Source organism: Protopterus annectens, chromosome 8.part0 (assembly GCF_019279795.1).
Source record: "Protopterus annectens isolate FY-2018-M chromosome 8.part0, PAN1.0, whole genome shotgun sequence".
Taxonomy (NCBI): Eukaryota; Metazoa; Chordata; order Ceratodontiformes; family Protopteridae; genus Protopterus; species Protopterus annectens.
Genome location: NC_056741.1, coordinates 1947343668 through 1947367525, shown reverse-complemented (window position 1 = coordinate 1947367525; position 23858 = coordinate 1947343668). Strand labels below are relative to the sequence as shown.

At 43.6% G+C, this 23858-nt stretch overlaps 1 protein-coding gene across 2 annotated transcripts in view; it reads left to right on the top strand.

Moving 5' to 3' along the window:
* The window catches only part of KLHL36 (kelch like family member 36), a 470147-nt gene extending 454422 nt beyond the window's left edge, over nucleotides 1-15725 (top strand). For both annotated transcript variants that reach the window (XM_044081467.1, XM_044081468.1), the window contains exon 5: nucleotides 14728-15725. In XM_044081467.1, the coding sequence (XP_043937402.1) occupies nucleotides 14728-15280 (553 nt within the window). In that variant the 3' untranslated portion in view covers nucleotides 15281-15725. The remainder of the gene's footprint in view (nucleotides 1-14727) is intronic.
* The last annotated feature ends 8133 nt before the right edge of the window (nucleotides 15726-23858 follow it).

The window sequence follows — 23858 nt, the reverse complement described above, 5'->3', positions numbered from 1 at the left end:
TCTCTGACAGACGGTCACACTTCTTGTGTTTACTGCCTGGGGCCTTTACACCTGCAGGACTCCTGTGCCATATGTCACTCTTTTAGCCAGAGAGTCCTGCAGGAGAGGAGGAACAAATTGATCCTCCGTGGCTTACTAAAGCCAGAAGGTTCACCCACTAAAACTGGGTCGAGTAAACCTTCAAAGCCACCTAAGGTTCAGGCTGCAGTTGCTAAGCCTTCCCCGGTGGCTCCGACTCCTTTGGAGTCGAGATCGGCTCCGGCTGGAGCCGATCTTTCTTCTTCGGAGGTGGTAGTGTCGGTTCCGACCGGCTCCGACACTCAATCTACTGTTGCCTTGTCGGCTCCGGCTGGAGCCGACATATTATCCAGTATCGGAGCCGAGAAGCCTTCGGCTCCATCTGGAACCCAGAGGACGTTGGCTCCGATGGCTTCGTCCAAGAAGAGATCTCGGTCCCCTTCTTTGGAATCTATCCACTCGGCTCCGGGGTCTCCTCTTTTGTCGGAACGGAGTCATCGGAGCCGATCTTCGAGATCTTCCAGGCTGTCTGACCATGATTTAGAGAGGGTGGTAAGCAGGCTGTTGAAGTCACAGGCACTAGCCCAAATGCTCCATAGCCCGTCTCAGCAGACTTCGGCTATTGCTCTCCCCCTTGAACTTCCTCCTCCGACTCCCCTCCAGAGTTCGGAGCCGGAGCTTCTCGGGACAGCGACCGTGTCGGCGCCGGAACCGATACATCCCCTTTCGGCTCCGTCGTCTTCGGCTCCGATCTCCTCCATGAGACCTTCCTTGGAGGGATACTGTCGTCGAGTTTCCCTTGTCGGCTCCGAGGGGGCTAGTGGCATCGGACCCTTGTCCGACCCCGCTCTCCCTCTCGGGGCTTCGGCTTTGGTAAGCTCGGCACCAACATCGGCCTCGGAGCCTTCTCTCTCAGTGGAACCGGGAATTCCTATTTCCTCGGAACGGGAATATTCCGCCCTCCCTGGGAGAGGAGCCTTTGAGGTGATGAGGAGTGTCCTGGCACCTGAGCCAGGTCAACGGTCCATCCCTTTAGCTCCTCCCTCTTCGGTGCCTGTGGATGTCTCTTGCCAGCCTCTTGCTCTCGGGCCCAGGGATCCATCGCCCCAGGTTTCCCCATTGGGAATAACTTCCTCTTCCGAGGTTTCTCCTGATCAGGGGAACCCCCTCGGAAGAGGACGTGTAAGAGGAAACACACAGACTCCCCTGAGTCTACAACATCTGATACCGACTTAGATGAGTCGGAGGGTTCCCCACGGTCCACCTCTGAGGATGTCTCCTTTTCAGGCATCCTTGAGCTCCTCAAACAGAGGGGGAATTGGCCCTCCATTGACCCCTCCGAGGATGAGTCGGTATACCTGGAGGCTTTTGGATCCCGACCCTCCACCTCCTGGGTGTCTCCGCCTTTCGACCCACTTATGCAGGTAGTGGCTCGGAAGGCGTGGGCAGCTCCAGATTCTGTGGAACCGGTCCCCAGGAGACCATCCAAATTTATTACGGCCCCTTCAGACAAGCAGTTTCTTTCTAAGGGCGTCTCTGTGGATGCTATGGTGGTGGCGGCCACCAAGAAGGAACTTGCGGATCCTTCAGTACCTGTCCATCCTCCTAACAAAGATTCTAGGACCATGGACAGGTATGGCAAGCGGATGTTTTCTTCAGCGACCTTTGCTATGCGTTCGCTGAACTACCTTTGTCACTTCACCAGACTTCAAAGAGATATTCTCAAGGAACTAGGTGAAGTGGTTCAGGATCTTTCAGCTGCTGGGGCTCAAGACAAGATTGCCTCACAGCTAGCAATCCTAAATTCTTTAACCAACTCCTCCATGCGGCTCATATCCTATGCAGCCGATGGAGCGAGCAGAGCCGCAGGCACAGGAGTGGCTCTTAGACGTCAAGCCTGGATGCAGCTTTGTAATTTTGCGGACCCCTTTCAGGCGTCCTTCACCAATACCCCCTTTGACGGTTCGGCTTTGTTCGAACCTCAGGTGAAGGAAACCTTGACCAGGTGTGAGCAGGACGGCAAAATTCTTTCTGCCGTTGGAGTCCATTTTTCCACCCCTTCTAGACCCTATCCCAAGGGTCAGAAAGGAGGAAAGATGTGGTTCCGTAAAGCCCAAGGAGCAGCGCCGGACACACGTGGTCAGTTTACCCCCAGAGGCAGAGGGGGTAACAATAATAGACGCCGCCCTAGAGGCAGAGGGGGTCCTCAGAACCAGGGCAACAGGGAGTCTCTTCCTGAGAAGCCCTTTCAGCATCCCTGAGGTGTTGCCTGACTGTCCACCCTTGGAGGCAGTCGGGGGAAGGATTTCGCTGTACCCAGTAGCCTGGCGTTCCCTTTCACAAGATATGTGGGTACAGTCGATCATATCCGAGGGTTACAAAATCCCCTTCAAAAGGTATCCCGTACCTCACCAATCCCTTCCAGACATCTCACCCGGTCAAAGGGATTTGGCAGAACAGGAGGTTTCAAAGCTCCTAGAAAAAAGAGCCGTCCAGACTGTTCCAGCAGACCAAGTAGGATCCGGCGTCTACTCGAGATTCTTTTTGGTCCCCAAAAGGACGGGAGATTGGAGACCAATTTTAGACCTGAGCAATCTAAACAGATTTGTCAAAAAGGCAAGATTCCGGATGGTCACGTTTCAGTCCATTCTGCCCTTTCTGGGCAAGGACAACTGGATGTGCTCGATAGACCTTCAGGACGCGTACTATCACATAAAGATACACAGGCGCTCCAGGAGGTTTCTCCACTTTCGGCTAGGGACCAGTCATTATCAATTCAGAGCCCTGCCCTTTGGCCTCACTTCAGCCCCCAGAGTGTTTACCAAATGCATGGCAGTGGTCACAGCTCATCTGAGACGTCAAGGATTCCAGGTGTTTCCTTATTTGGACGACTGGCTCCTCTCCGCCACCACCAAGCATCAGCTTCTTCAGAGCAGAGACTACACTCTGCAGCTTTGCAAAAGTTTGGGAATTTCAGTGAATTTCGAAAAATCTTCTCTGCTGCCTTGCCAATCTATCACCTTTATAGGTGCAGAATTAAACACCGTCAGTTTGTTAGCCAGACTAACAGATCAGAGAATTCTGAACATCCAAAAATACGTTCGGATTTTATTGCAGAGCAGCAAAGTCAAAGCCAGATTGATTCTGAAAGTTCTAGGTCTTATGGCTGCGGCCATTGTTCTTCTACCACTGGCTCGCTTCCACATGCGTCTTCTGCAGTGGATGTTATTCACTCAGTGGTCGTTCCAGAGCCTGCCTATGAGACACGAAATCTTAGTTACACAATCGTGCAGGACTCATCTAAACTGGTGGATATCTTCCCCTCTTCTTCATCAGGGCCGACCATTTGTTCCCCCTCCTCCGGTTGCCACAGTCACTACGGGATGCCTCTCTGATCGGGTGGGGGGGGCATTATCAGGGCAGGATGGTCCACGGGACGTGGCAACCCATAGAATACCATCTGCACATAAATGTCCTGGAGATGAGAGCGGTGCTTTTAACGTTGCAAGCCCTCAACGACTTTCTTCCCGCGGGGACTATTGCAGTTCAAACGGACAACATGTCTGTGGTCTGGTACATCAACAAGCAGGGCGGGACCAGGTCCTATCCTTTGTGTCGAGAAGCTCTCAGACTTTGGCAATGGGCAATCTCCTCTCATCGGTTTCTGATAGCAACGCACATCCCCGGCAGGTCCAACCTCTTGGCGGACAGGCTGAGCAGAGCCATTCTCATGCCTCACGAGTGGTCTCTCAATCAATCAATAGTGGACCAGATATTTCTGAAGTGGGGCACCCCTTGTTGCGATCTTTTTGCTACACCCCAAAACAACAAATGCCCCGACTTCTTCACCCTCTTTCCCCTACCAGGCCAACCCCTGAGAGACTCTCTAACCCAGGATTGGCCCCGGGGACTTCTGTACGCTTTTCCTCCCTTCCCCTTGATTCCACAAGTCATTCAGAAAGCTACCGTTTTTGAGGGCCAAGTTGATACTCATTGCCCCTTACTGGCCTCGACAAATTTGGTTTCCGACTCTGCATTGTCATCTCCTGGTGCAGCCTTGGCATCTGGACCCAGTTCCGGATCTTTTGATCCACCAATCGGGTCAACAGCACCGGGCCATTCGTTCTCTCAACCTCACTGCTTGGTTGCTCCACTTCCTTCCCTAGCCAGGCTTCCTATGATCTCTGATCCTGTCAGAGATATCTTGATAGCTTCTTTGAAGTCGTCCACCAGAACGGTTTATGCTAGCAAGTGGCAACGTTTTTCCCTTTGGGCAAACTCCAGACACATTGATCCCTTTACTGCACCTGTACATTCTGTTTTAGATTTTCTGGCTGAAGTTTTTCAGTCAGGATCTTCTTCATCAACAGTCAAAGTTCATTTGGCGGCTATTTCCAAATATCATGTTGGCTTGCAAGATCGTAACATTATGTCACATAGACTATGCAAAGCCTTTCTGAGAGGAGTCTTTCTCCTTAAGCCTCCAATAAAACATCCTCCTCCACAATGGGATCTGAATGTATTGTTAGCATCCTTGATCTTACCACCCTTTGAACCGTCTGCTTCATGCTCCTTGAAGTTATTGACATGGAAAACTATATTCTTACTGGCTGTCACTTCAGCAAGAAGGGTATCCGAGATTCAAGCTCTCTGCATCCGTTCCCCTTACTTGGTTTTTCACAAGGACAGGGTATCCTTGAGAACAAATCCATTTTTCCTCCCCAAAGTTGTTTCTCAAACTAATATTAATCAATCCATCGATCTACCAGTTTTTTCCCGAATTATTCTGACAAAGCTGAACAAAAGCTTCATTTTTTGGATGTCCATCGTCAGCTCAGGTATTATTTGCATAGAACCAAGCAATTCAGGAAATCAGACCAATTATTTGTCTCCTATGCAGAAAACAGGAAAGGTCTCCCTGTATCTAAAGTGACCTTATCCAGATGGTTATCTTCCACCATTTCTTACGTGTATTCGCTCAGAGGCAAGCAACTACCCTCTAAACCGAAGGCACACTCAACCAGGAGCCTATCCACTTCCACAGCCTTTCAGGATAGGCTACCAATTGATACCATTTGTGCAGCAGCTACTTGGGCCACTCCTCATACCTTTGTCTCTCATTACAAATTAGATTTGGCCTCCAGGGACAGAGCCAGTTTTGGTTCCACAGTTCTCAAGAGTCTGTTCCATTGAGCCACCCGGGATACAGGTGCTAGGGACGCGGTCCCATCCAGCAAGAATGAAGGCGAGATTGACAACTTAACATTTAGAAGTTATGTACCTACCATAACGTTCCATGTTAGTTGTCTTCTCTCGCCTTCTTTCTTGCGTCCCTCCCTCCTTCCCCCTGGCCTGGACAGATCTTGAAGGGTTTCTCTTCTCAGGTTGTTCTCTCCTGAGTCTTCAATAGAAGAGTCTATTGTTAAGAACTTGTTTTCCTAGTTCTAGTAGGTTAGTCTTTCTTTTAGCAGGGTATTTTAGCTACCAAACGAGATCTGAGGTAGTCCCGCCTTGCATCATGGGATATAGGGTTGCCTCGAGCTGGTAAAAGGAGTTCTCAAGCTAAGCAAGTGCCGAGTCGGAGCCGAGGATCGGCTCCGAACCCATCCAGCAAGAAAGAAGGCGAGAGAAGACAACTAACATGGAACGTTATGGTAGGTACATAACTTCTAATTCTTTTTCCAACCTTTCCCCTTTCCCTTGTTCTTGTTCTCCGCCTGTTGTGACCATTTTGGAGTCTTTTTGTTGCCCGTGGAGGCCACCAAACAAGGACCAGTACCACTAGCACCACCCAAGTTGTTTGAATTTGGGCTAGTTTGACCATTACCATTGACATTGTCGATGGCACCAGAGCCACCAGAAATATCAGGCCCCACAGTCAAATTATCATTATTGGCATTGTTGTTAACAATCCCTCTAGTTACTGCAGAAAAGAACTGTTTCCTACCACGGCTCAAATTGTTAAGAGTTAAGTGGATATGCTGAGCCGTCTGAGTAGGAATGTAAATCTCTTGACAATTTACCTCGCTTCCTGATTATAACAGAAGCCTTGTGCCGGTCAACTTTAGCAGCTATACCACAATACAAATTATTGAAAGAAGGAAAGCTCGGTGACATTTTAATATCTTTGTCAGAAGTCTCTAAATCACTTCTCATAGAGACAATGTCATTTTTGTACTGCACCACCAGAGCTTTCATAAGCGAAACACATGTAGTGTTGAATAATTCAACTAATTCTTTATACAGCGTATCACCATAGTTGACACAGTTAGGGAATCTAAAAACCCTTAAACCTTGTGGTACACAACTACGTTTAATGTTGTCTTCAAAGTGTAAGATTTCTAACTACAAAGACGCTATTTTAATAGCTAATCTCACTAATTTAAAAATATTGTCCTTGCATGTCTCAAAATCTCGGACATTATTGTCGGCTGTAGTGTCACTTACTTGTGTTGAACCGACACTGTTCTTAACATCACAACAATGATTCAGGTCTGTGGAAAATAAGTTGCTGACAAAATCTTCACTGTTTAGATTCAAAACAGCCGAGGAAACTCCATTGCCTCTAGTACCAGAAAACGACCGTGTTCCACTGTTCTGAGCATGCGCATGAGAGCCAGGACAGCCCTCTCCTCGTACTTTACATCTTTCACTACCATGATTAACAGTTACCATGGTGATTTGAAAGGCCCGATAGCCTCGAGAAACCTTCACTGATAGCACCCGTGATGATAGTAGTAAGCTGGTCTGATACTCCACCCAAATCTCCTGGGGTGGAGTTGTATAGTCAAATTAAGATTGCTATCCTGTGTTGAATCGCCTCCAAGCATGATGCCACTTACAAAAACACACAAAAAAAAAAAAATAGAAATAAAACGAACTTCTAAACCAGATAAAAAATGAATGAACACCACTGGAAGCAATAAATCCAAACACAAGACCGTAACTGATTAATAGTTAAGCGCTTTCACTCACTTTAATCAACACGAGCTTCTTCAGAACAGTTTTCCAGTTCAAAATGCATTTATAAACTGTTGTCAATTAAATCACATGACTGTCTTAAAAAAATCGAACCACTTATAAAAATAAAAAAATAAAATAACCAATTTAAATACAATACTCTAATATGATACAGTATTAAGTAATAAAATAAGACACTTATTATTGTACACTAAAATAATAGGTAGTCAACTTAATGAACTACCTGTTTCTAGCCATTGTTAAGAAACATTTAATGTTAATAGTGCCATTGAGGCCTGGAGTTTCGTCAGCAACCAAAACTATTTGCCACAAACTTACTTTACATTCTAAGAAAGTTCTATAGTCACCTGTAAAAGGATCAGAATTAACCCTTTCTAATACAAAGAAAGAAAATTTCTTGAAGAGTAAGCATTCTGTTGCATGCACTGCCAAAGCATTAGTTCTATCCTTTTTTCTAATGGCTAAAACATGCTCATATATTCTTTTGTGTAAAGCTCTAATAGTTTTTCCAACATAAAATTTGTCACATGTATCACAGGTAGCACATTATACAACATTGGTGGTGTAATAATAATCCTTAGCCCAGAACCTTTTCCCTATGTGTTTGAATTCTATGCTGGACACATTACTCATAAATCTACATTGTTTACATTTTCCACAGGAAAAACTGCCAGCAAGCCTAGATGTAGAATTCACAGTTATCATCTTATTGTTTTCCAAAATATGCTTATTACTGTTTCTTAACAATGGCTAGAAACAGGTAGTTCATTACGTTGACTACCTATTATTTTAGTGTACAATAATAAGTGTCTTATTTTATTACTTAATACTGTATCATATTAGAGTATTGTATTTAAATTGGTTATTTTATTTATTTTTATTTTTATAAGTGGTTAGATTTCTTTAAGATTGTCATGTGATTTAATTGACAACAGTTTATAAATGCATTCTGAACTGGAAAACTGTTTGTTCTGAAGAAGCTCATGTTGATTAAAGTGAGTGAAAGCGCTTAACTATTAACTCAGTTATGATCCTGTGTTTGGATTTATTGCTTCCACTGGTGTTCATTCATTTTTTATCTGTTTTTTAGATTACACATTTACATTCAGATTATTCTACGTGTTTGGTAATATGTTAATAATTTTAAATGCTCTTAAAGGAGAATATTAAACAAAATACTAGTAGTTGGCGTAAAATAAGGCAATGAACCGTGAAATAGTTACATTTCTGTATCTCTATGTGCATAGCTTTGATACATTCCATTTCCAAAATTACTAGGTATCTTGTAATTATGAGTACATCACTTAACTACACTGTGGCACATAACTTACAAATTCAAGTATGCTTGGGCAAATGTGGAGATACTGTCAAAATATGTAATGGTAAATGTGTTTCCTTATTTGGTAAGTCTGACATCCAAATAAAAATTATTTATGTATGTGTGAGTTGTAAAATTAATAATGCCCTTTGTAAGCTTTTTGTAATTCTTCCCAAATGTTACAAAAAGTTTCAGATTTTAACTATAGGTGTCGTTTGCATGTTCAGTTATTGTTTGCAAGCCCATGCATATTAAAACAAATGTCGCTACAGAAATTAAAAAATACTGTAATAAAAGCTTATCTTCAGAATTAAAATCTCGTGTGTGTTGTTCTATTTAAGTCAAGGTACTTATTTTTATTGGTCAGTAGATCTTAAAATAAAAAACTTTACACGTTATTAAATTTAAAACTGCAATTCACTGGCCTCATCAACCCCAGTTTTTCTGCATGCCAAGAAGAATGTACAATGTATGATGAATAATGTATTAAAAATGGACTGATAAAAGTATGCAGTAAAACAGTTCAGAGTTTTTAAACACTTCACCCCTGCATCTTTAAATTGTATCCAGAAGTTGAGCTTATGTAAAGTACTCCAAAAAATACTTATAAAAATAATGTTAACCTCAGCCAGTTTAAACATAAAACTCACTTTGATTAGTGATGCATTGCTTTCTACTTAACACTTGTAAATCAAAAAACTTCTCATAAAAAAGAAAAGCAGCTTTCCCTGAGCTAACTTAATTCCTACTCTCATGACCTAATATGTAATGGCTAAGTATATGTTAAGTCTTTGGTGCAAAAAAGTCCAGCTTAAGTGGACACCACTAAATTCTGCTTATGATCTAAACTGCTGTACATTCTGCTGTCTAAATAAATGTTGCCCATTGTCAAAGACATGTTGAAAGATGGAGAGGCTATATAATGAATGCCTGATGTTACTTGCAACCACTCACTTGCTTCAAGCCAGCACCTGTTTGACACATAGAACTCAACACTTTCATAAAAACAGTGCAGACATGTGCAGATATAACAAACATGACTGTTTTATGCTCATCTCCCAAATTCTAGTCATAAGCTTCTAATTATTCCAGCACAGTTGATCCTTTTAATTTAAATAAATCAAAACAGCAGTTAGACTACGCAAAGTTTTCCTCTCATAAAATCAAAAGCACTTCATGTTTAAATGAGATACCCATCAATAGGCATTGATTGAGTTGTGCGTTTCTTATGAGGCCAGGGCTCTTGCTGACAGGTGAAATAAGTTACTGCTCAAAGGTCTTCTACCTGCCCAAGTGTGAGAGATGACTTCTGCATCTCCTTTTGAGAAGAAGCCAGGCAAGTTAAAGTCCACTAAAGAAAGGAAGGGAGAGATAACGAGAGAAAGTAGAGAGAGAAGAGGAAAAGAGAAATCTTGAAGGAGATTTCCAGATCCATCTGTCTCTTCTGGCCTGGCATGGAAGACTCCAAGACACTCAGATACTACCACAGGACAGGATCAACCTAGGATCCACCTTGCCATTTCTTGCCAGAGCTGGACAGTCCTCAGCTCCACTCTCCCATTACAAGAAAACAGACCTACCAACTGATCCTTCAGACTACCTTCAATGGCATTTTCATTCAAGTTCTTTTGGTCTCCAAGGAGCCTTTCAGTAGCAGACATTAGGATAGTATGGAAATTTCTTAGGGCACAGATTCAGGTGGGGGTCCTCATGGTGCCAACTCCAGATGGAGCGCTGGGTTATGTCCCAACAGCTCCCTTACTGATCTCTCCTCCTTCAGTCTGGCCATTAGATCCAGTGCCCATGAGTGGTCCTTGAAGTGGAGATCTTGATTGGCTTCAACTGACTGTTTTCCTCACCCCTTTGACTCCAGCTTCATCAGACTGCAAATGGTCTTGGAGCTGAAAGGTTGGGGTTGAGGCACAGGGGTGGAGGTCGACTCTGAAGGTGTAGGAGCTGCCTTTGCCCTAGACAGCTCGGCTTTGATGTCTGTGGTCAGGGATTTACCTCCTTTGGTCCAAGAGGGCCTTCATTGGCACCAGTCTCTGCAATGGCGTTTGAAGCTTTTGAGAGGGGTTTCTACTAGTCAAGAGAGGCAGTATCTCATACCCACTCAGCACTGTCCTGACTTCCCTTTTATCCTGTTGTTCCTCTTTCCACTTATCCTACCAGACAGGTGTATAGCAAACCTCTTTAAGTCTCAAGGGCTCTCACTTTTTGAGTTCTCCCTCCAGTTCCAAACTTTCTTTGCAGCCTTCCACCAGAGAATGTGGCAGGAAATGGAATTGCAAGAAGAGGCATCTTGACTTCTCCTGGTCACTGAGATACCAACTTTGAGGAAAGTGATAGATCCCCAGGGTCCCCTGTGGAAAACGTCTCCTTAGGAGACATCTTTGAATTGATGAAGCAAATAGGATGTTTGTTCATCAAAGCCCCATCCCCCGAGAAGTTTGTGTTCCTCGAGGCTTTTGGAACTAGCATATCTATCTCCTTGGTGATCCCCTCTGCTGATAATTTCATTGACTTGGTCTCCAAGCTGGCTTAGAAGGAAGCCTGTATGGTGGAGCTGATTCCCAGAAAACCTGATAAGATATTGATAGCCCACAGGAATAGGTCCCATTGGAGCACAGGTCCCCCAGTAGCTGTCATGGTGGTTGTAGCAGCCACTAGATTGGAACTTTCAGAAGAGAGCACCAACGTCCAGCCCCCTGTCAGGAAGTTCAGGATGTCAAACAAGTATGGGAAGTAAACTTAGGCTTCAGTGATGTTTGTTGTTTGTGTGCAGACAATAGAATTCATAGGGTACCACCTGGATACAACTTCCCAGATTGCCATCCTTCCAGAATCAAGAGTTCTTTCTGTTACCAAGCTTCTAAGGTCCTGTCTTCTTCAAATCCTCCAGCAAGGCTGATTCTCAATCTACTGGAATCATGGCTGCTTTAATCATGCTGGTGCTTCATGTGAGATTTTACATGAGAGTTCTACAGTGGGCCCTATCTGTCCAGTGGTCAGTGATGTATCAACCTCTTCAGTTTCCTTTACAACTCATGTCAGTATGCAGGAGTCTAATTCTTTCATGGTTGACCTCTCCTGTAGTCAGACAGGGTCAACTTTGCCACCACTGACAGCCCCACTATGATCACTGAAGCCTCCCTTCTAGGGTGTGTGGGGAGGGGGCATTTCAAAGGAAGGATGATTCAAAGCAAGTGGTCAATGACAGAGGCATGACTTCATATCAGAGTCCTGGGGATGAGGGCAATCTCCCAAGTGTTGCAGACATTCCAAGACTCCCTCTCCAAGAGTGTTATATCTATACAGATGGAGAACATGGAGGTGGTCTGGTATGTCACCAAGAAAGGGGGAACCTATTCATACCCACTATGCTGGGAAGCTGTGGGAGTGTAGAATTGGACAGTGTCTTTTCAGTGCTTTTTTTGGTGGTAGTGCATATCCCAGGGAGTTCCAATGTCTTGGTGGAGAAACTCAGCAGATGTGTCCTTCTGCATCACAAGTAGTCCCTCAACCACTCAGTGGCTACTGTGATTTTCAGTTGCTCTGGACAGCCATGTACAACCTTTTCATGTCCCACCTGAACACCAAGTGCAGGAGCTATTTTGTCCTGATCCTCCCAGAGGGGCAGTCATCAAGGGATGCTTTTGACCAGAATTGACCACCAGGTCTCCTGTATGTATTTCCACCCTTTCCCTTATAACCAAGTTTCTACACAAAGCCGTAAGATGTAAGGCAAAAGTGACTTTCATTGCCTCCTTCTGACCTGGGCAGGTCTAGTTTCTTTTTCTATGCCCTCATCTGAAACACCCTCCGTAGGTACTGAACCCTCTCCCAGACCTTCTATCTCAGAGGTTTGGCCAGCCGCACCAAGACTTGAAAGCCCTGAAATTAACTACTTGGTTCCTCCTGTATGCATCTCAGTTATTTACGTTTTATCTTCACCATGGAAACTGAACGCTTGAAAAGTTTACAAAAGCAAATAGAAAATGTTTGCTATCTGGGCATGGTATGAAACAGTAAAACAATATAAAACCTACAAAATAACCATCTGTATCTTTATAAAATTTTGAGAATAATTTACTGTTAAAATAATGGTTATGAGAGCCATGATGGCATAACATTGCCGGACCTTCAGTTACATACTGGCTAGTCAAAGTAAGACATCTTTTGATCAGTCAGTAGTATTGTTTTTACACCTCTAATATAATCATTTAAACCATTTAAAAGTAATTCCCAAAGCTACAAAAACGGTAAGTTTCTTCTACTAGGAAACTTGCAGGTTAACCAGTTATGTTAAATAAATATATAAAGTCTGTGCTAATAATACCATAACACTCCTATTAATTGCTTTACTGTTATCTTTATGGACACGTGTTCTGACAACATATTAATATTTTGACAAAAAGGTATATAAAAATGTTATATGAGACTGAGTAAAATTTAAAAAAGGTACTCCAAGTCTAACAAAATTTGCAATTATACATTTTTGGGAAATAGATAAATACTGTACTAACATCTAGAGAGAACTAAAATAGTGTTCAAAGTCATAGTGATAAAACTGAGTTTTTGTTTTCTAATGTATTGCCTTTCCCAAAATGCATTTCTGTCTAAAATTAGAGGTTCCACGTAGAGGCAAAACATGTTGATGCAAAGTTTTATTGTGAAAAATGATTTTAAAATGTATTATAAAAGTCATTTGACTCTTTTTATAATGTACTACTAGCACTGTTTTTTTTCCTGCTGAAGATAGGCATGCTTAAAAATGATGATGGTATACAAAGCAAAAAAATCTGATGATGCGAGTCTTCTATGTAACACAGTAAAAATTGTAGCCTTTCAGTTAAGCAAAAACTGGACACATTGCCAAACATAAAAGTTGAACTAAACAAAAGTGAGTTATGTCTTAAAAGTAATAAGCTAAAGTGTGGTGCTTGTGTTTTTGTAACTACTTGTGAACTCCTTAGTTAAGTTGTGTTATAAAAGTGCCGTGCTCTTTTGTTCCCTGAAACTAGAGTCTGTTAATTTGGCCTTTGTTTCCATCCATTCATTCACATCCTCTTTTTCCCATTTTTTTCTACCTGGGGTCAGGATGTCACAACAATGAAAATCATGTAGTACCAATGTTCACACGGCCAGCCCTGCATATCTATCCTTCTGTCTCTCTAGTTTTTTTTTTTTTTTTTTGCACAGCCAAGTTAATTGTCTGGTTACTCACATTGAAAAGGGTACATTTAATTTTACTTTATTTGCCATTACACTAAAACAGAGATGGCTGTGGTGAAGAAGGTATGTTTCCGGAGTAATTAGTAAAGTAAATAGTGAAGTACCACAGGGATCTGTTTTGGGTCCAGTATTCTTCGGTGTGTTTGCCTCAGTCATAAGTGAGGGAGAAGAGAATCTGGTCATCCTTTGCTGGTGATATAAAGATAGGGGCAGCAGTGGAGGATTTGGGGAAGTATAACAGTAGTAGTAAGGAAGAGAGGTTGGCTTAGAGTAGTGTGTGTAGCAAAGCTGGTATGGAGTCCAGTAATAAGGAAAGGGCGAGGATATTGTGAAGAGCCTATTGAAAAGGATATGGGATGGTGGAGTGCCTAGTAGTAAGGATAATGGGTGAAATATCTAGCTGTAAAGTTGTGGTCGAGTACAGTCTTTAGTAATAAGGACGATGGGAGAGAGTCCCTAGCAGTCAAGACAGTGGGATAGAGTACTTAGTACTGAAGTTGGGGCATGGAGTGTCCATTAGGAAGGTAAGGGAGGGATGGAATCCCTAGGGATGAAGAAGGTTGTCTAGGGTGGAATGTTACGGCTAGCTTTAAGGGGAAAAATATTAGGTGATTTAGAGTACCTGTGCAATAGAGATGGGACAGTAGAGTAGTTTGTAGGAAAGAAAAAGGGACATTTTGAATATTTAATATTAAAGGAGGGAAAGATTGAGTAAGGAAAGAAGCAGAGTTGGCAGGCACAGTAGTAAGGAACATGAGACTTAGTACCTTATTTTAAGAAGGGAGGTGGAATGTGCAGCAGTAATGAAATTTGGTAGATCTGAGTGGTAGTGGAAAAAGAAGTTAGAAGGGAAAGGTGGTGGTATAGGGAAACGGTAAGGATTAGAATGAGTAGATTGGTGACAGCAGGAAAGGTACAAGTATCTGAGCAGTTTAAGTATAGTTCGATGATAAGCAAAATAAGCATGGATACATTTTGTGTATAACATCTTTGTTCACTAACTGCAAATTAAAAAAATTGCTAATCAGTCTGCAAATGGATCCAGTTTAGATCCTGGAAAAGATTTAGTACTTTTTTTCTGGTAAGTCATTGCCTTTCAATCTGTATTTTACTGTTTAAAATATGCTGACATTGTCATTCACAGGTGCACTGATTTGTGTGTTTTTTTGAAACAGGTTTACTTATGGACATGCTGGCACAGTCTACAAGCAGTTTGTTTATATTTCAGGGGGCCATGATTATCAGATAGGCCCCTATAGAAAGAACCTTCTGTGCTATGATTATCACACAAATCAGTGGGAGGAGAAGACACCTATGAGTACAGCTCGAGGGTGGCATAGTATGTGTACACTAGATGACAGTATTTATACTATTGGGGGAAGTGATGACCATATAGACTCTATGGAGCGTTTTGACATTCTGAGTGTGGAGTGTTACAGCCCTCAGTGCAACCAGTGGACTACAGTTGCTCCTCTTTTACAGGCGAATAGTGAGTCAGGAGTAGCAGTTTTGGAAGGAAAAATATACATTCTAGGAGGCTACAGCTGGGAAAATACAGTCTTCTCCAAAACCGTGCAGATATATGACAAAGAAAAGAACAAGTGGTTTCGAGGTATAGATCTTCCGAAAACTATTGCAGGAGTCTCTGCTTGTATCTGCATACTCAAATGCAGAGGCAATAAGGACAAGAAGTCAAAAGATAAGAAATCACATGATTGGGTAAGGTGACAACTGACTAACCTCATTTTTGTTTTCATGGACGTCATTATGTTTAAGTCAACAGCCACAGGAGTTGGTACACAAGTGTGAAAGTTAAGTGGCACACCTTCAACTGTTGTTGAGTGCTCGCTTGCTAATCATCTTATTTCTGGACAGTGACAGAGTTCAATTAATCACTGTATGGGCTATATGCTTATAGGTTTGTATTCCACTGATGCAAATTTTTAACAATTTTCCAGCTTAATGTAAAGAAATGCATGCTGTACTTAAAATAAATTCTACAGCTATATTTTAACAGCTTCTTAACTTTGTCCAAGACAAAATGTAGTTATTAAAATGTATTTAATTTAATTTCAGATTCATTTTGTTTAAAATACATATTTTGTGTAATTTGCAAATAAATTTTATGTATGACCTATTTTTGTATAGATTAAAAAAATTATTTTGTAAGGACCGTTGTTCTAGTGGCGAGGTTACAGTTTATTGTCTAATTATTCTCTAGTACTTTTGAAAATATGACATGTTTAAACACACGGAAGTCAGTATTTCCCGCATTGAGGAGGAAAAATATGCGTTCAGATTTACTCCTGGCATATTAAATCTGTTTGTGGTGGACAAATGAGCTGTATGTTTCAGAAATGCTGCTTGTGGTGGATTTAGGGGTCCTCTTAACTGGGCAATGGTTGGACACCCCTTGAGAAACCTCTACTTGGTTTACATTTTTTTCTGCAGCTTACCACTCGGGAACACATGAATCACCTGCTGGCACACACTGCTGCATCACATGTTCAGTTTTGGAAAGTAGAACTAGTACTACACTATCTAATTAATATTTGCTGCTGTTAAAGTTCTGATCTCACTCCTGGCATTTGTCATAAGGAACCTTTCCTGAATTTCAGCGCTGAAAAAAATTAAACGTGCTGAATGTTCTGCATTTATCAGATCACCAGCCATGATCTATACCAATACTGCCTGTAGTTCATTGAGATGCCGTGCAACATCTAAATATGGCTACAAGTGCCACAGCTGTAACTTTGACGCCATAAACAGACATGGGGTACTTCTCACCTTTGTCAGTGTGAGAAACGTGACAGAGGTGGTGAGTTCTCATTAAAAGAGGATTTCTTTGCAAGAATCCTAGCAAGAGCTTATGGGGGGGAGAAAGTAAGAAGCCAGATTTTGGCCAAAGCCATCACCTCTGAAGTCCTTTAATTATGGCGGTTTCACCCCCTACACTGGCTGTAAGCCATTCTAGTGCCAGCAAAAGATTTGGTTAATACACATTACTGGCTGATGATGAAAGCACATGGAATATGCTACCCCCTGATGAATATTCTGGGGAGTGAGAGCCAGTATGTTAAGCAATCATATTCTGTTGTGCATGTCAGATCATGCTGTCCCCCTTGAGCCCTTAGAGTGCCAGACTTGTTTGTGACACAACAGAAATTGATTCTGTTAAGTGCGATCATTAACGTTTGAAAACTTGGCCTTAAGTTGCAGTGATGTCAAAATTAATAAATATTAAGTACCCTGATGTGAGAGGTGCAGGGAGAGGCTTATCTATCTGCAAAAATATTTTAGTGATTTTTCTAAGTGGTACTGTTGTTCATGATCCAGTGTTTACAATGTTTTATGATCACATTTAAGAGGGTTGAACACAAAATGCATACTTTAATCTGGAAGACACACTCATTTTCAAGCCCCAAAATGGATGCTGTGTGATGGATCTCATTCCTGTGCTGAGGAGTGTTCTGTTAACCCTCCACAGTGTCTTTTACTCATTTGTGAGAGCTGAGCATGCTTAACTTCATTGGCCCTGGATGTGCTGTTTGTCACTGAATGTCACCATGCAGGTGTGGGAGCATACCCTTAAGGAGTACAAGTCGACACCAGTGTTTGACACTGTACAGGCTTCTCACATGGAAACACTGCATCTTGCATGCGTTTCCCTCTGCAATAGGCATGTCACTTAGCATCAAGCAAGCACTCTTTCCTTAGCCAACACCTGAGGCATTTGGTAAGAACTGAGTGCACGTTGTCTGACTAATAATCTTTGCCTCTGTACATAAAAAAAAAACTTAGGTTGATGAAGCCTTCTCTGTAGTGGTTTGTAGTTAATTTGCCTTTTCTCCCTGACTAGGTTTAACCAGTATGTTGGTAAAAAGGATGAGGTCCTTGAGTCATCCCTTTCCTCCAAAAAAGGATTATATTCTTACAATTCTGTGGCAGTAAGCACGGTTGCCACCCCTCCGTTTTTTTTCCAGACTATCCGGAAATCAAACTGATTCTCTGGTAGTCCAGAAAACACTGTACATACTCCGGTATTCTGTTTCAAAAAGGAAACAGACTATTGGAGTTTGTAAATCTGCTGAATTACTATGCTTTTTTCAGAAAAGAATAGTAAATTAGCCAAAAGCAGGCAGCAGGAATGGAAAAAGAGGGAGTTTCTTGCCAGGTTATGTCATTGTGACATCACAAAATGGATGAGAATGTGGACTGGAGAGCAGGTGGGGTTAGTGGTGACACGAGGGGTGTGGCTTTACTCTGGTTTTAGCCACGATGAAAGGTGGCAATCCTAGCAGTAAGTTTGACTGTTCAGTATCTGAAAAGGCAGTTGCTGTCTCCAAACCTTTAGGGTGCATTTCTTTCAAGTATCGTAGAGTAGATTTCTTTGTGATCTCATGAGTCCAAAGTAAGGATTCCCTGCTGAGCCCTGTGGAGAGCTTAGAGACAACAACATCTGGCTACTTTGCTGGAAGATACAGTTAATGTTATGTCTAAAATGGGCAGCTCCCATTTCTAGGCCTTTCTGATGAACCAACCTTTGAATAAATTGGAGTAGCTTTCTGATTCTGAAGGTGAGGATTGTCTGCAGAAAAGCCTCATGACATTTTCCTCCATGGACATTCACACTGGGTTGCTGTAATTTTGATTACTGTGATTCTTTGGCTAGGGTAGCAATTTGTAGCACATCCATACCCATAAAATTTTGCTTAGGTTCTTATGAGAGAGTTGAAATGTGCTGATGTTCTTCGTGTTTCACTGTTGCAGTCATCACACTTGGGTTATCTGCTTGCCCGAATACCAGAGACTGTCGCTCCAGGACTGATGTCAGGTCGTCAGGGGTATAAAAACAGGCAGCCGACACCATTACATCAGTCTTTCTTGCCGACGAGCCCAAAGCAGTTCGCACGAGTGCCAGTTGGCCACTACCAGAGTTTTCGTTTACGAATTGAATCATCCTGAAGTCTTCTAAAGCTAAGTACCCAGTTGGGGATCCTTTTTTCTTGCTCTAACCGATGTCAGAAAAAGTTAACAATTGTCTTGCCTGTGGAAAGCAAATACCACTTTGAGATTTTCATTCTTACTGTGTCACCTGTTTAGGCCCAGACCACGACGTACCTCGCTGTCAGTTTTGTGCCTTGTTCAACAGCTGAAATATTCGTCGTCGGGCCCTTATTGTAGCTAAATACTTTCATTCTTGATCTCCGTATTCCAAAATGGCTTCAGTAAGCCATCTGACTACCGATATTCCGAAAAAATGCAAGGATAAAGACAGAGACAGACCACACAGGTCCAAAGCTGCTGACAACGCTTCCGTTAAGCTAGTCACCAGTTCGCCGGTACTCAGTGAGGCACTTTCGCAGCCCCTGATGCCCGCTTCAGTGGATTCGAGGGTCTCTACCGAGACCCGTTTGGAGTCTGTATGCCGCCAGACTCTTCTTCGACTATGGAACCTGCAGATGTCTCTACCTTGGATGGGTCCAGAGCCGCTGTGCAGGCACCGGCTTCTGAGTACGTTCTTCGCACTACTGATGTTCGCACTACCGATGTTCGACACAAAACGATGACACTTGCGTCTTCAGTTCTGTCTAAAGCTACTAAGTTTCTAAGGCCAAGAGTATGCGCTATGCCTAGAAAACAGACGACCAAAGCGCATGCACCTGCTCCCTTGCCACAACATCAAATGCTTAAAGTGGTAGAATACCTTATCATGCTGATTAGGGGAAGTCAGCCTTCCCCTGCTGAGAGAAAGAGACCAGTCCCCAGCAGCGTCAACAGACAGAGTCTGACGACTCTGAGGTATCGGATCATGAAGACCTGCCCTTATCTGCTTAGGCAGATTTAGATGCAGAGGAATCTGTTCCCTCTGCCTCTCCTCAAGAGGAGTTTTCTTTTGCTGAAACCTTACATACTTTGAGAGCATTTCCATTGGGAATGCCAAGACTATCCTCAGTCCAAAAAGAGACAGAATTTCTAGATTTGCCACAGCATAGGCCTTTAGCAATACCCCCAGTCCTGGAAGTTGTGGATGATGTCTTTATGGAGTCCAGTCTTACTCCTGATACTTTACCCCCTGCTCCTAGGAAACCAGACAGGTACTACAGAGTACCTGACTCTCACAAATTCCTTTTCAAAAATCCTACCGCTGACCCAGAGATCATTTCCCAGGGGTCTAAAGGTATCAAAGCAACTACAGCTAAAAACCCCACCCCTTCGGACAGGGATTCCAGAGCTTTGGACAGATGGGGTAAGAAAGTATATACCTCTGCAACTCTCGCCATTAGGGCTTTGAATTGTCAGTTTCACATGCTGAAGTACCAGCAACATATTTTGGAACTTATTAAGCAAGAAATAGCAACCTTTACAGACTATGCAGAAAATAACGAATTGCAAGAGCTTATGCATTCTGCAAGCCAAGTCAGCAAGCATACATTACAGTGTGGCTTTGACACCCTAGAAGCATCTTGCAGGACAACAGTCACTGGTTCTGTACTGAGAAGGCATGCTTGGCTTAAGGAGCAGACCTTGCCAGATCATGTCAAATCAAAGTTATTAGAAGATTCTTTGAACAAGGACAATCTGTTTGACACCAAAGCAGAAGAGGTTCTTAAAAAGATGGAAGAAAAAGCTAAATCTGTGCAGACAGTCAAAGAATTCTTACACGTGCAGCCTCCTAAATTCAGTAGGCATTGCCCTTTGAAACATTGGCCCTTTCCAGCCCCCTCAAGGCCATCTCAAACTAGACCCAGGGGAAACAGGCCCCCCAGACTACAGTCTCAGGGTATGCAAAGATCTAAGCAATGGAGTGCCTCCTCCTCCAAAGCAGGGAGTGCTAAGCCACCCCCTTACGTAAAGAATTCACAATGATTTCTCTACTCCACTCCCCACCTCTGCCCAACTGCTTGTGCCCCTAGGAGGAAAACTTGCCCTTCCTTCAAAAAACTGGATGTCCATCACCAAAGATCGATGGATCTTCAATGTTGTATCCCAGGGGTACAAATTTTATTTCCACTGTCTACCAACCCCAGAAGGATTCCCAGACCTTCCTCCAAACCAGTGGGCAGAGGCACAAAACCAAGTTCTATCCCTGCTCTCTATCAGGGCAGTTCAACCTGTTCCTGCGGAACAGATAGGTCAAGGATTCTATTCCAGACTTTTCCTGGTACCCAGAAAAGAGGGCTCTTGGTGCCCAATCAGAGATTTTGCAATTCTCAACACCTTCCTGGTGGTACCAAAAATTCAAAATGCTCACCCTGCAGCAGCTTCTACCTATGCTAGCCAAAGATGCCTGGTTAGTCACCCTAGACTTAAAAGAAGCCTATCTGCACATCCCTGTAAGAGAGTCATGCAGGAAATATCTACGTTTCAGGTCCGGATCTATGCATTATCAGTTCTCTGCACTTCCCTTTGGCTTATCCACTGCTCCCAGAGTATTCACAAAATGCCTGGCTCCAGCCATGGCTTACTGCAGGCAGAGATATATCCAAATTTACCCGTACTTGGACGACTGCCTGATTCAGGCGGACAGTCAGGAAATGCTGTTGCAGCACCTGACATTTGTAAAAATCCTTCTCACATCCCTGGGGTACACCATCAATGAAAATAAATCAAAACTAGTCCCCAGTCAAAAGATTGTATTCCTGGGAGCAAGCTTGGACACAGCATCCCTGATGGCATTCTTCACTTCAAAAAAACAAGCCTATCTGACAGAGTAGTGTACTGAAATGGCCACCAGAACCCAGCTATCCACAAGGAAAATCCTGCAAGCCCTAGGGTTCATGGCCTCATGCATCCTCCTAATTCCATATGCCAGATTGCATATGAGGAAACTTCAGTGGTACTTAAAAAGTTTTTGGTGCCAACATTCTCAGAACCTGGAAACCGTCATTCCTGTTATATCCTGTCTAAGGACAGAGTTTCTTTGGTGGGCAGCAGCATGCAACCACAACAAAGGACTGCCCTTTACTTAACCCCATGCCACCCAGACCCTAACCACATACGCATCAGACTATGCTTGGGGTGTACACATGGATGGCTAATGCATTCAGGGCCACTGGAGCCCAAGTCAAATTCATATGCACATCAACCAAAAAGAGATGCTAGCTGTGCAGCACGCTCTGACAGCTGTCAGATCCCTACTCTCACAGGACACCTGCTAATAAAAACAGACAACACCACAGTTATGTGGTACATAAACAAGCAAGGGGGAACCCACTCTTACCCACTCTGCAGGCTAGCCATGGCCCTGTGGAACACAGCCTTGGACATGCAAGTCCATCTGCAAGCTCAATTTCTGCCAGGCAAACAAAACTCACTGGCAGATGACTTGAGCAGAAATCTCCTAGACCCACATGAGTGGCAATTAGAGGCCAGCACCTTCAACCTTCTGATTCAGAAATGGGGGACCCCAGAGGTGGATCTCTTTGCCTCCCACTGCAACCACTAGCTCAGCAAATTCTGTACCAGGAATGCTCACAGCAGGGCGTGGAAAGTGGATGTCCTATCTTTTCAATAGGTAACTCTCTCAATCTATGGCTTTCCCCCTCTGCCCCTTCTCTCAAGAGTATTACTCAAGATAAGACAGGACAGACCAAGGACAATTCTAATTGCCCCAGACTGGCCACGCCAGCAATGGTACCCACTCCTACACAGCCTGTCACCTGTGCCACCCTGGCACCTACACCAGAACCCAACCCTGCTCTCTCAGCAGGAGGGACAGATTTTTCGTCTGCAAATGCAAACCCTAAATCTTGCAGTCTGGCTTATTTCTTGAATTCTCCCCCAGTCCTAAGCAAGCAGGTGCTAGACGTCGTTCTTGAAGCCAGAAGACCCAGTACAAGAAAATCCTGTGCTGATAAGTAGAAAAGGTTCTGCTCCTAGATTCAAGCTAAAGGAGAGGACACAACTCTGCCCTCCCTGCCTCTAATCCTGGAATACTTAGTAGATCTACTCCACAAAGGCCTGTCCTTCTCCTCCATTAAGATACATGCCTCAGCCATTTCGGCTCATTACAACACTGAGCCACCTCTCTTCTCGCACCGTCTTATCAAACAGTTCCTGATAGGGGCAAACAACCTAAGGACGCCAAGGAGAGCACCCACCTCTGCTTGGGACCTTAACTTTGTACTGGAAAAGCTCACGCTTCCCCCTTTGAACCTGCAGCGTCAGCTGAGTTAAAATTCCTCTCTTGGAAAACAGGCTTGCTTCTGGCCATCACTTCAGCTAGAAGAGTGTCTGAGCTACAAGCACTTATGGCTGTGGAACCCTTCATTATTTTCCATGCTGACAGGGTTTCCCTCAGGACTAACCCTTCCTTTATGCCTAAAGTGGTGTCCAGTGTGGCTCTCAACCAATCCATCCATTTGCCAACCTTCTTCCCTAATCCTCAAAATAAAGGGGAAAGGATACTGCACTCCTTGGACGTGCACAGACAGCTCAGATTCTACCTGGATAGGACTAAGCCCTTCATTAAATCTGACCAGTTACTAGTCAGCTTTGCAACAGGGGCAGAGGGCAAGGCCATTTCAAAACAAACAATTTCCAAATGGGTAGCACACTGCATTTATTTCTGCTAGAAGCACCATAGGAAACCAACCCCTCAGAGGATCAGAACACATTCCACTAGGGCAACATCTACCTTTACAGCATTTCTCAGGGGAGCCCCTACCAGGGACATCCTGGAAGCTGCTACCTGGAGTTCTGTACACACCTTCACCAGACATTACCACCTGCCTATCTTTTCCAAATCTGGGGCAGGTTGTGCAGCAGCAGTTCTGCAAGGCATACTAGCCAGCCCTAACTCTTCTTGACTGCCTCCACCCTTCTTCAGCTTTGGGAATCTACCCAAGTGTGATGACTGCAACAGTGAAACATGAAGAACATAGTACAGTTGTGTACACTTACCATAAATGTAGTTGTTCGAGTGTATTCACTGTTGCAGTCCTGGTTTCCCTCCCTCCAGCCCCCTGGTCTCTCTCTCTCTCTCCTGTCTATGGATATTACTCACCCCTCAGGGGTATTGGTATTGATGTTTACTTTTACTGGTGGTGTTTTCCGCACCATAACTTAGCTCCCTATTTGGGGGGCTCCTGACATTCCGTGCAAGAAAAACTGATGTAATGGCGTCAGCTGCCTGTTTTTATACCCCTGACGTCAGTCCTGGAGCGACAGCACCCAACGCAGAAATACTAAGTCTCTAGTATTCGGGTTGACTTAGGACTACCTGCAGGCAGATAACCCAAGTGTGGTGACTGCAACAGTGAATACACTTGAACATCTACATTTACGATAAGTGTACACAACT